Source organism: Nicrophorus vespilloides, unplaced genomic scaffold (genome assembly GCF_001412225.1).
Source record: "Nicrophorus vespilloides isolate i.1.1-1 unplaced genomic scaffold, Nicve_v1.0, whole genome shotgun sequence".
Lineage (NCBI taxonomy): Eukaryota > Metazoa > Arthropoda > Insecta > Coleoptera > Silphidae > Nicrophorus > Nicrophorus vespilloides.
Window position 1 is genome coordinate 2,324 of NW_017095556.1, and position 11,921 is coordinate 14,244.

Here is an 11,921-nt window from a genome sequence, read left to right on the forward strand (position 1 = left end):
TGTACTTAATTTACAAAATTTCATCAATCAATATTCATTCATCAAAACACAAATACCGTTGTTTTATAGTATAATTAAAGATTTGATTGTTGATTGAAATGATACATCTCTGAAAAATCTACTTCATTTTAAATATTTAACAGATTCACATTAATCAGTATTATTAATTAAGACACATACATTTGTTTTATTGTGTAATTATTTTTTTTTACTGATTCATATCAATCTTTAATATTAATGAAGGCAAATGTCTTATTTTATAGTTTTTTTTATTTGTTTGGTAAAGATAATTTGTATAAATTTGTTTATAAATAAATTCACACCAATCAAATGTAATCATTTTTTGTAATTGCACAATAATTATTTTAATTGCTAAGTAAAAAAACAAGTTTAATAGATACAATTTCAGTTATTTATAGATTCACGACAATCAATGTTATTTATTTAAATTGCAACAAAAATGTTACAATTTTATTTCTCACATTTATTATTGCTCACAAATATTTCATATTTTATAACATTTTAACTATTTTTTAGTAATAATGAAAAACAAATTAGAATTAAATTAATTAAAACAATCAAAATATACCAGTTTCAAATCAATTTTTATTTTAATTATCCTATAATTTTTAGAAATTTCATCATTCTCATTCATTCATTTTTTATTTGAAAATTTATTTGTTATAATAAAAAAAAATAATAGAATTTTTTTCTGAAAACTTTACATATATAAAAGAATTAAGAATTGCAAGGAAACAGTTGTTATGTAACTATGGAAATGTATTTGATATAGAAACATTTTAATTAACTTATTTATCTACTATAAAAATTAGTGTAAAATAAATAACAATTTAATTTAATAAAGTTAATGTTAAAAAAAATAACTACTAATTTCTTTTTAATATATTTAAAAAATTAAGATATTTCAACTGATTTATAAAAGACATTAGTGTCACAAAGGAAAGATCTTAGAATATATACAAAGGAAAACAGTTAAAGAAGTAAAGTAACAAAGAGATATACGAATAAAGACCTGAATGTAACATAAATGTTTTATTTGAAAAGACTAAATCTACTTTACTCTGTCATTGAATTTAAACATTATTATTATGTAACTATGTAAATATATGTATAAAAATAAATACTCCCTCATTTGAATAACTATCTTTATTTTATTTATTACGAGTATAAAAATATAAAAAAAAGGATCAAGTCTGCTTTGATAAAAATATAGAACTAAGAAGAGAATCCAACTTGTCAATATCTTTAAAATGTTCACAAGAAACAATGACAATATTTCGTCAAAATTACGTACAAAACTTTTATTTTGTTTATTTTTAATGTCCTTCAAACCCTAGCATTGATCCTTAGCCTCGAATAAGAAACAGTAAAATTAAAATGGGACTCTTGATTTTTGGACAAATATTTTATGTGAAATTTGAGTCTTATTTTCAAACAGAGGGAGTAAATTTTAATTATTTAATTTTTTGCTGAAATCTTGTTTCACGTTTTTATTAATGTGAGAAACAAAGCAATCGATGAATATTAATAGGATGGGGAAGTAATTGATTGTGTAAAAGGCACCCCTAAATTAGTTCTGAATTGCGCCGATAGATGTACTGTTTAAGAAGTCAAATTGTTTCCTTAGTTTATACACTTATTTTAATACTGATTATTATTATAATTTTATGTTTTATGATGAGGTGAAGTGTTTAAAGAAGATTTGTTGTGTTCTCGGTGCTTTTGCTAGTATTATTGTGAGCTTTTTCGATGGTAGTTCGTTTGGTTCGGGGCATTTGAACTACTGTCAAACGGGGACCGAGCGTTGAGCTTTGGAATTATAAACAGTAAACATTAGAATATGGCGTCGAGCGTGTACGACGATGATAGCAATCACAGTTCAATATCAACGGATTCGGATGATTCCGATGACCTAATGATATACACGCAGGCGGCGGCAACGGAGAGCGCTACACCGACGAACGAAAATGAAACCGAAATGAACCTCGTCGTCAAACTGGCAAACAGACAAGTAAGTCTAACCTCCAAAAGTCATAACAACAAAAAATTTAAAGACCCCCGGAAAACCAAAAACAAACGAACTTTCACCTACGCCGCCTCCACACAAAAAAAAATTAATAACAATAGCTTCGATGATGAAACGTATTCCCTCCTCGCGTCTCCCCGTCTCAACGCGATCATCCTTAATACCCCAGGGGGGAGAGGGACTATAAAATCAATAAAAATAAGTAATTGCTTTTGACATTCAACTTGAGATCAATTCAGGACCACCTTGATGTTATGCTTTCTCTCACATCTCATTAAATTATTTTTCTTTGTTTTTTTTCTTTCCTCGCATGTGCAGATGTATGGCAGGGTAGCCAAGACTTGGAAAAGTAAGACTGAACCAATGTTCAAAGATGTACATCGCAATTGCAAGATACCATTCGGAGATATAGTGTTCAATAAGAGATCATGGTAAACAAACTGAAACTTATACAATTTCCTTTAGTTAATCATCAATTATGTGTTTCAGTTCACACTTTTACATGGGCTTCACAATTTGTGGCCAATATTTCATTAGTTATAAGGAGATTATGGTGGATGTTGTGACTCTCTTTCCTTGCATAGAGTACATCCTGTACATTTGGAAGTTCATGCAAGGTGATAAATTGCAGTTCATATCGAAGCATAGGATATTTAGGCTGATGAGGGATGTGGAATTGGATAAGATTATGTTCATACAGTCACCCACTGATCCCTACAAAATGTTTTGTTATGGCTTAAGGTAAGATATCTCCTTCTTTTTTTTTATTTATACATTCAAATTATCAATCTATTTATAAATGTCTGCATGCACAAATTGATTATACTTGGTGGAAAATCCAGGTGTCTTTCCACATGTAACTGACAAGCAGTTATTGATTGAAATACAAATTTAATAAAAATACACAGTCAATTAGATTCCAACAGTGACTCAATATTACAGCATTAAACATTTCTATACAAATCAATCTACATATTTGTAATACTGAAATATAAATCTCATACATTTTCTTAGAATATTAAACCTACATTTTTAAAGTTTCAATATTTTTATTATAATATCGTTTATTGCATTAATTAAAACAAAACTAAAATCAAATTTACAGAAAGTGTGAAACAATTATTTTTGTCCACTTTCATATTGTATTGAGCTAATGAAAGTATAATCAAATGGGAAATGTTGTTCATTTCCAATCTCATTCTGTTATCAATATTTTGTGATAAGCTACGTAAATACTACCTAAATAATTAGTAATCAAATGAACGATATAATTAAATTGTGACAATTAATAAAAATATTGTAGTAATTATGAAATGTTTGAGTTTTTTTGGTTTCTGGTTATATAGATAATGTACTTCATGCATTGTATTATCAATAATTGATGATTGCGATTCTTTCATATTTAAGTAATACTGAAATCCAATTTATTGATGCATTATGCAGATTATGATTGATAACAGGACAAGTGTTTCATTTTAGAAGAAATTCAGTAGTAAAACGAAATCTATAGATTATTGTACATGTGTTCAAAATTAATGAGACAAATAATTTAATTTGTAACCTTACCTAAACTAATATGACTTTTCTTAGCTTAACACAAAATGACCTAACTTAAATAATATGACTTAACTATAAGATAGTTTATAAAGTAACAAATAACAAGTATGATCTAAACAAAACGTGTATCATGTTTCTGCTCAGTACTTGACAAGTACTGCGTGAGTATTTAAGCAATCCAATTTATTGATGCATTATGCAGATTATGATTGATAACAGGACAAGTGTTTCATTTTAGAAGTAATTCAGTAGTAAAACGAAATCTATACATAATTTTACATGTATTCTAAATTAATGAGACAAATCATTGAATTTGTACACTAAACTAATATGACTTTTCTTAGCTTAACACAACATGACCTAACTTAAATAATATGACTTAATGTAACTTAACTATAAGATAGTTTATAAAGTAACTAATAACAAGTATGATCTAAACAAAACGTGTATCATGTATTCTGCGCAGTACTTGACAAGTACTGCGTAAGTATTTAAGCAATCCAATTTATTGATACATTTTGCAGATTATGTTTGATAACGGCACAAGCGTTTCATTTTAGAAGTAATTCAGTTGTAAAACGAAATATGAACGTAATTGTACATGTATTCTAAATTAATGAGACAAATAATTTAATTTAATTAATAAGACTTAATGTAACTTAGTAACTTAATTATTAGATAGTTTATAAAGTTTTACTTAAATCATAGCAAAATGAATTGAAAATTGAATTTATGCTTAATTAACACCAGGTTTTATATCAAATAATTTACAATATTTTTGATATGAAATATTACCAAGTTTTAGTAACTAGTTTTCTAACTATTTATTTACCAAATTGAAAAAGTATATATTTAGAATTCACCTAATTATGGAAATGAGTCATACCTGTTCATTAGTTGTTAATTATGTATTGTTGATGACTACAGCTATTATTAGAGTTACAAAGTTTCATTAACATGTAAATGATTTACTGATTTGTAAATTTTCAGTTTTTTTTTGTATATATTTTTTACTTGAATGTTTAATAAGTTAATTTGTGTATTTGTTTGAAGGGCAACAAATCCAGGAATTGCATACTTAACTATATTGACACTGCCAGTGCAAGAGAAACATTGTCGCAATTGCAAAGGAAGTTTGCAGCCAAATGATGGTATTTATGGAACAAGAAAGTTGTAAAGAAATGAACGTAAAGATTCGTTTTGGTTTTAGATAAGTTGTATCGAGGTTGGTGCTTAAACCACGGTTTCATGCTGCACTATATGTTCACACTATCCAATCCGATGCCCAAGTTCGAGCCGAACATCTCCTTCGCCTATCCTGACCACGTGGTGATAAACACCGGCCACTACATCCACATCCTGAACACTTCCGTTTACAAACCGAATCCTCAGCCACCGCTTGTACCGGTCCCCGTTGAACAGTTAATAGGAGAACACAAGAACTACGGAGAGAACGCCTTCGTCGAAATGGACACTATGGAGAACTACAGCGGGAACAGTGTGGTAGACGCCATCATCGAAGACTTCAGCGAATACGATTTGGAGGGAGCGGACGGATCTAAACCGTTCCACGAGCTGAACATCAGCTGCGAACCGTTGAATGTGACGGGAAAAAGTTATCACAATACCTTAGTGCAAAACATTAAGCGGCTTCAAGGTAAAGACATCTTGTTTCCGATGCCTCAGTCGTTAAGCAACCAAAAGACCAATGATAAGGCGAAGCTAGATAGGAAGCAGGCGGAGAAGGCGTACGAGTTCATCGAAGAGAACGAGAAATGCGAGAAGCTTAGTTCGTTCCGTAAAAAGAGGTTGGCCGATAAGAAGTACGAGTTCTCGGAGGACAACTCTGAGAATATAGTACCATTCAATTCGCTTAGGCACGAACGCAGCAAGTGCGTTTACAAGCCGAAGAGCATCAGGAATCCGGAGTTCGGTCTGTTCCTCAGCCCATGTTCGGCATATCCCAATCAGACGCAACAGCCTACCTCCATAAACGTGTCCACACTGTGCGCTCTCACCGGATGGAGTCCGCAGTCCTCCAGGTCTCCGATCAGCCCCAAAGAATCCGCTCGCAAATTCAACGTGTACTCATCCAGCATAGACAGTGACTGCTCCGACAACGATTCCAAACTCGTCCTTCGACAGATCAACAACGTTCCGCACTCCTATTCATATGACCAGAAGAGTCATCCCATCGGACTGCTTATCGTCGACTCCAAGAAGGATGACCACGCCAAATGGATAAAGAAGGTCGTGCGCAGATATTCCAGTGCTGACTTCGAAAACAGTTCCCTTGTTTCCGGACAGAGCAGAGGTAAGTCATTCAAATTAATTATACATCGAGAGAGAAAAAATGAAGTGTCTTCACTTTGTATCTAATTACTCGATAACTAAGTACACTAATTAGATCATCAAATATGAATATTAAAGACAAAACTATGGCCTATCCAATAACCCACTAACAGATTCATGGTATTTGCCATTTTCTGTAAGAAGCATGGTATTTTACGAAAATATTTATATATTTTATGAACATATAAGAGTGAGACTTGAGTTGTACATCTTTTGGTAGAATTACTGTTTATTGTTAAGTAATAAGTTTTGTCTCATTATTAGAACGTGACCTTTACTTAAAGCGTTACTTGTATTAAAATTAGCTAATAACAAGTATGATCTAAGACTTATCAAATATATAATGCGCATTACTTGACAAGTACTGTGTAAGGATTGAATGTACTGTAACACAAATCTGCGATGATTTAACTGAATTTGCAGATGACTACAATATTCCAATAGAGATTCCTATATTAGTGCAGACGTTGACTGAGCAGCATTTGGACGTCGTGTCCGAATTCAAATGCGATCAGGTGACGGAAACGCAGCTAATAATCACTCAGCGATCGTTCGATTGCGAGCAGTTCGTTCAAATCAGGGCGCAGAGGTTGTGCATCGAGCATCAACTAGAGTTCCTTCACTGCGAGGACTACGATATTAAATTAGTACACGTAAGCTACAATCGCAAAAAAAGTGTGCATAAGAAATCTTAAACTTTTCGATACGTAGATATGCCCATTAGATGGCCACATCATATGCCAGGCTGTGATCAAAATCGCCGCCCTCAATCTGGTCTCCACAAACCTGAAGCCGCAGATCTTCGTCACGTATTGCCTGTTCGTCTGGAACATCGTCACCGATAGCTTCGAGCTGGTGGAACCGAGCGACGTGACAAACAGACTGCACACGAACACTGCCCATCCGCCGCCAGTTCTCAAAACGCGCATACCTCTATTAAACTGCAAGAGCATACAGGTCTTGGACATCAACACCAGCTCTTCCAAACTCAGTCTCAGGGATTACAGTAACCACTACGAGGTGGTTATGGACAAGAATCCAATACAATGTCGTTATTGTAAGATCACGATCTACCAAATTAATCAATCAATTAATCTTGTCATATTCCAGATCTACCCTTCACGCATTTCGTGGGCCCATACGATAGTGATAGTGAATCGATGTGATCACCAATTAATGTTTACGTTCTCTCCCCCATTCTCTACTTCTTCTATTATTATTTTTTTTTGTTTGATTTATATACATATTATATATATATATTAGTTTTCCACCTTTCGAAATATTCATCCTTTTTTTTCTTAATAATTATTTCCACTAATTAATTAATTACTTGACCTGTTAATTATCATTCATTTACATTCGTATGTTCGACGGTTTCGTTTTCACTCGTCTAGGATTTAAATTTATTTATAGATATTTATCATTAAGTTCGCTCGCCCTTTACATACATACATACATTATTATTACTATATTACTTTTTCTGTGAGTATTTTTTTTATATACATTACGATATGTTGTATGGAGGAAAAAAAGAATAATTTAAACTGTGATTATTAAAGAAGAAAAGTTGTGAATTAAAAAATGATATGAAAATGAAATTACACACAATTTATTATTATGAACCATCGAATTCACATATTCCCAATGTCCTCACTTATTTATTGATTCTGAAATTAAATGAAACAAACTATTTAGAATAGATTTTTTTTGATAGTTTGTAAAATCACTAAAACTCTGATATAAATTTGGTATAGTGTACACCAGCGTTTCTTAACTTTTTTTGTCAACCCAACTTACTCATTTGTACGTTGTCGCTTTGATACAAGATGACAGTTGTCATTTCCCAGCATATTCTAAATTTAACACTGTTCCATGACAAAATAAACACACCAAGACAGGACAAAATAGAAGAGAAAAAGTTAAAACAAAATAGTGAAAAAGAAATAGTACTAAAAGCAGAGATTCGATTCGTAAACCGAAATTAACCGGAATTTTTAACTGAACCGTAACCGAAAAATTTCGACATTGTGTTGTTCGGTCTATTGTGAATTGAGTATATAAACAAACAATGTATAAAAGACATCAATGAAATCTCTCCGAATTCTTTTTTCAATTAAGCAAAACCATCAAGGCCGAATTCCATGAGAACACTTAACCATCTATATAAATAAATTCTCAATCACCGCCAATCAACCACCGACTAAAAAGAGAAAATTTGAAGAATAAAGGGCAAGCACACGTCTTGCGCAACTAACTTTAGAACAAAATCAAATTAAAGTGATTAAAAATGATATTACTGTAAACATGACTGAAGAAACATTATAAAATGCATGTGTTGAACTAATTAATTTTTATTTCTTTTGTATTTTCAATTGTTTAAATTGTTTCAATTAAAAACAATAGTAAGGGAATTTGGTAAATAAAATTAAATAAAAAATCGATTTTAAATTTTAAAAAATTGCTTTTTTTTTTCGATTTTTAATTTGAATTTCAACCGGAACCGAAATCTGGAACGATAAACATATACTTGGAACGTAACCATAAACCGGAACGAACTAACTAAAAAATACTTTACTGTCCTAGTATGTCATGTTCATAGAGCTTAAGAAACGCTGGTATATACTACAAGTCAAGCAGTAAGCACATTCATCTTTAATTTGCAAATTTAATGATATGAATAGCTTACGTTTTTACTGACTAATTTAAAAACAACGTAAAGCATTTTTTTTAAACATATCTTTTACGTAACAATTCTTATATACTTCTGAAAAATTTTATAATTTTCTAGTTAATCATTTAAAAAAAATGTTGAATGTTTGGAAAAATCACGTTTTCTTCAGATGATCAAGGTTTTAAAAAACGTTGAAGTTAACATCTTTCAAATTGTGTAAAATAGAAAGAAGATATTTGTTTAAATTTAAATTATAACCCCCGTGAGGGTTGCCAAAAATTGCCGTTGCGGACGGTTTTTCACGTCCACATGGCGGGGTATTGGTTAAAGTTTTCAACTAGCAATAATCGCACCTCGGATAGACCTCATTGGTTACGATATCGCCACTGCGCAAAGCTAAAGATTTCGCCTCTTGGTAAAGCTGTTAAGGGACGCATCATCCTCAAAGCGTACCATAGAACCACCAACACCGCCATCTATAAGCCACATCAGTATCAGTTGATGACCATGATGATTCTACTTGTCTTCTAATTACTCCTTTCATAATCTAGAAAGATTTACACTTATCTCAAAGATTATTTAAAATTTCCATGAAATATAATTTAGAAATTGTTGGTTTTCGTTAATGTAAGAATAAATTATTGATGGTGCAGAGGTTTCTTTAATTTTGATGATTTTTATTTTGTATCGAATTTAAATGTAATAATAAATAATTAATTTTTTTAACTTCAAGCGGATGGTATGTTACCTAAACTTAGCATCAGCGTGTGAGTTATGGGATAGATGAAGGAATGGGCCAGGAGGGCCGTCGTGGTTGGTCTCAAAGCCGGATTTACCTCGACCATGGAATCGATGATCCTCTGCAACTCGCTTCCCAATATATCCACGTTGATCCTCTTCCTTCTGCCGGCTTTTATTGCCACAATTACAGAAGACATCTACAAAAATACAATAATACTATCATAAAACAGATAACAGTAAAACAGATTAGAGTGAATTAAAATTGAGATTAACTCACAGATCCTGAATACAATCTTTCTAGAGCGCAAAGCTCGTACAAGATGCAACCTAATGACCAAATGTCAGATTTCGTATCGTACGGTTGACCATCGCATATTTCTGGTGCCAAATAGTTTGTAGTTCCTATGATCGTATTCGTTTTTCCATAGTTCCTATAACAAGAGATTAAAATTTTGTTAATGAATGTTTTAAATTTTAGAATTTTTTTTACTACAAATCTAAAAATCATTATCATCATTACAATTAAATGTCTATTGATGACTTTTATAAATTTTTATAAAAATTATGGATAAATACGAAAAAAAAATGAAAATTTTCATACATTTCTAAAATTTTGGATATACCAAAATCGCCGATTTTAACGATGTCCCCGTTGATTCCAGTCAATAGAACGTTCTCGCATTTCATGTCCCTGTGAATAATGCTCTTCGAGTGAATGTGATCCAGACCCATCAGAGTTTGAACAAAAATTGATAGAATTTTCTGAAATAAATCAAGAATTTAATTCATAATTATGCTAATAAAATAGTTAAATCCAAAAACAATTGATTGCTTAATAACTGTCAGTTGATTTTATAATATATTCTTTCATTTTGAAATAACAGATAATGTCAATTTAACTTGCCAAGTAACTTGTGATATATTTAGTATCCATGACTACTGTAGCTTACTTAAAGTTACTTGTCAATATTCAATTGCCACTTGTCAATTATCAATAAAGTTACTTGACAAATAGAAAGTATTATCTTAAAGCAATTACATCTTTCTCGATGAAATTCGGTTTGCTTCTATTGATCAACTCGTAGAGGTTTCCGTGCTTGGCGTATTCCATGACGATGAAGAATGTGCCGTTCTTCAAGTAACTGTCGTAGTACTGGATGACATTAGGATGGTTGAGTGCCTTAAGCACGGCCACCTCGTTTTTAGCCACCTCAACCTGCTTGTTATCTAAATCCCCGTTGATCTCTTTGACCACAATCTTCAGTTTATTGTGGATCCTTTCGCACAGGTAGACCGTTCTGCAACATGGATACAATCATTTGATTTTACCACTCAATGGTAAACGCTTTCGTCAATACCCGAAGGTGCCTTTTCCTAATTGCTTAAGCTTATTGTACGTTTCCATGGTTAAAAATGAAGTACAGGTATAATGGATATTTTGGATACAAACGCAAGTGCACCGATTCACAAACACAAAACGACTATGAAACGAACATTTAAAGAAGTATTTAGAGAAGAAAAAAAGCTAATACAAGTACACTTTTTAAAATTTAAAAAAGTTTTATTCAATATACAACCAAATTTACAAGCAATATCATCATTATTAGATTATTAAATGAGTTTATAACTAACAAATCGTGTTAAGTTACATTGAATTCATAAAAACATCACCCATCCAATTTATATCATGTACAAGAGCTGTTTAACTTTCGAGAACTGTTAAATTATGCAATTAATTTATAATTAATTAAAACATTTTATTCCCGTATTTTAAGTATTTAGAATTAGTCTCAGCAGAATCTTTGAGGACAAGCATAGTCTCAGTAAAACCTTAATAAGATGAACATAGTCTTATAAGAATCTTAATATGATGAGCATAGTTTCAGATAAATCATAAATCGACCAAGTAACGAATAAAGTTATGTAAAACCAAACGAATTTCATTAAATTCCCAACTACGACAATACTAGACAATATTCCACTGTGCCCATAATTCTATTCCTGGGACACGACAGTTTAATTCTAAAAAATGTACTTTTCGATTTCTTCCTTTATTTTATATTATCTGGGATAACTTCTGTATTGTCCCATATTTATATTAACAATAAATTTTAAATAAAATCTTTAAAATGTTAGCGACTATAACGAATTCATGAATGCAATTTTTAGTGAGCAACTTCTGTCCTCGACTTTTACGACCTATAACAACGTGTTTTGTTTACATTTCTCTTTATTCCATACTATTTGATTTACGACATGCTTACTTCTTCTGGCGGTCCGAACCTCTGAAGCGGTCACCAGACACAACAACAACCGTAATTCTTTGAAGCCGAAACGTGAGAACAGCAAACTTCAGCATTTCTATAGAAAAAAAAGTCCATGCATTTACCAATTTGCATAAATAATTCAAAGACAATTTGTTCCAGTTAAGAAATGTTGAGAAATTTAATGAAATTTGTCATATTTTTAATTGCTTTCTTTGTTGAAAGCATTTTTCTATTCCAATTTGTGGAATAATTTGTGAAATTGGAGCGCATTGGGCTAAAGGTTGTG

General features: G+C 31.5%; 2 protein-coding genes across 2 annotated transcripts; one reads left to right on the forward strand and one right to left on the reverse strand.

The window, feature by feature from the left end:
- Positions 1–1,821: 1,821 nt before the first annotated feature.
- LOC108556562 lies at positions 1,822–7,395 on the forward strand. Its single transcript, XM_017912735.1, has 8 exons — positions 1,822–2,032; positions 2,366–2,478; positions 2,537–2,788; positions 4,658–4,755; positions 4,815–5,918; positions 6,380–6,609; positions 6,668–7,013; positions 7,067–7,395. Exons 1-8 carry the CDS (start codon positions 1,862–1,864, stop codon positions 7,120–7,122), a joined length of 2,370 nt encoding a protein of 789 aa, XP_017768224.1. The 5' UTR covers positions 1,822–1,861; the 3' UTR covers positions 7,123–7,395.
- A 1,897-nt stretch (positions 7,396–9,292) lies between these two features.
- On the reverse strand, positions 9,293–10,844 carry LOC108556571 (serine/threonine-protein kinase Nek8-like). The gene is made up of 5 exons (XM_017912745.1): positions 10,727–10,844; positions 10,408–10,666; positions 9,970–10,130; positions 9,646–9,799; positions 9,293–9,565 (listed from the first exon to the last, which is right to left on the reverse strand). The coding sequence occupies exons 1-5, from the start codon at positions 10,771–10,773 to the stop codon at positions 9,356–9,358; spliced, it is 831 nt and encodes a 276-aa protein (XP_017768234.1). The 5' UTR covers positions 10,774–10,844; the 3' UTR covers positions 9,293–9,355.
- Positions 10,845–11,921: the final 1,077 nt, after the last annotated feature.

Excerpts from the sequence above, each read along its gene's own strand:
- LOC108556571 (XM_017912745.1), bottom strand. The coding sequence starts at position 10,773 with ATGGAAACGTACAATAAGCTTAAGCAATTAGGAAAAGGCACCTTCGG. Across the intron at positions 10,131-10,407 it reads CGAATTTCATCGAGAAAGAT|AAAATTCTATCAATTTTTGT; the intron begins GTAATTGCTTTA and ends GATTTATTTCAG. Across the intron at positions 9,800-9,969 it reads ATATCCAAAATTTTAGAAAT|GAACTATGGAAAAACGAATA; the intron begins GTATGAAAATTT and ends CTCTTGTTATAG.
- LOC108556562 (XM_017912735.1), top strand. The coding sequence starts at position 1,862 with ATGGCGTCGAGCGTGTACGACGATGATAGCAATCACAGTTCAATATCA. Across the intron at positions 2,479-2,536 it reads GTGTTCAATAAGAGATCATG|TTCACACTTTTACATGGGCT; the intron begins GTAAACAAACTG and ends TATGTGTTTCAG. Across the intron at positions 6,610-6,667 it reads ACGATATTAAATTAGTACAC|ATATGCCCATTAGATGGCCA; the intron begins GTAAGCTACAAT and ends TTCGATACGTAG.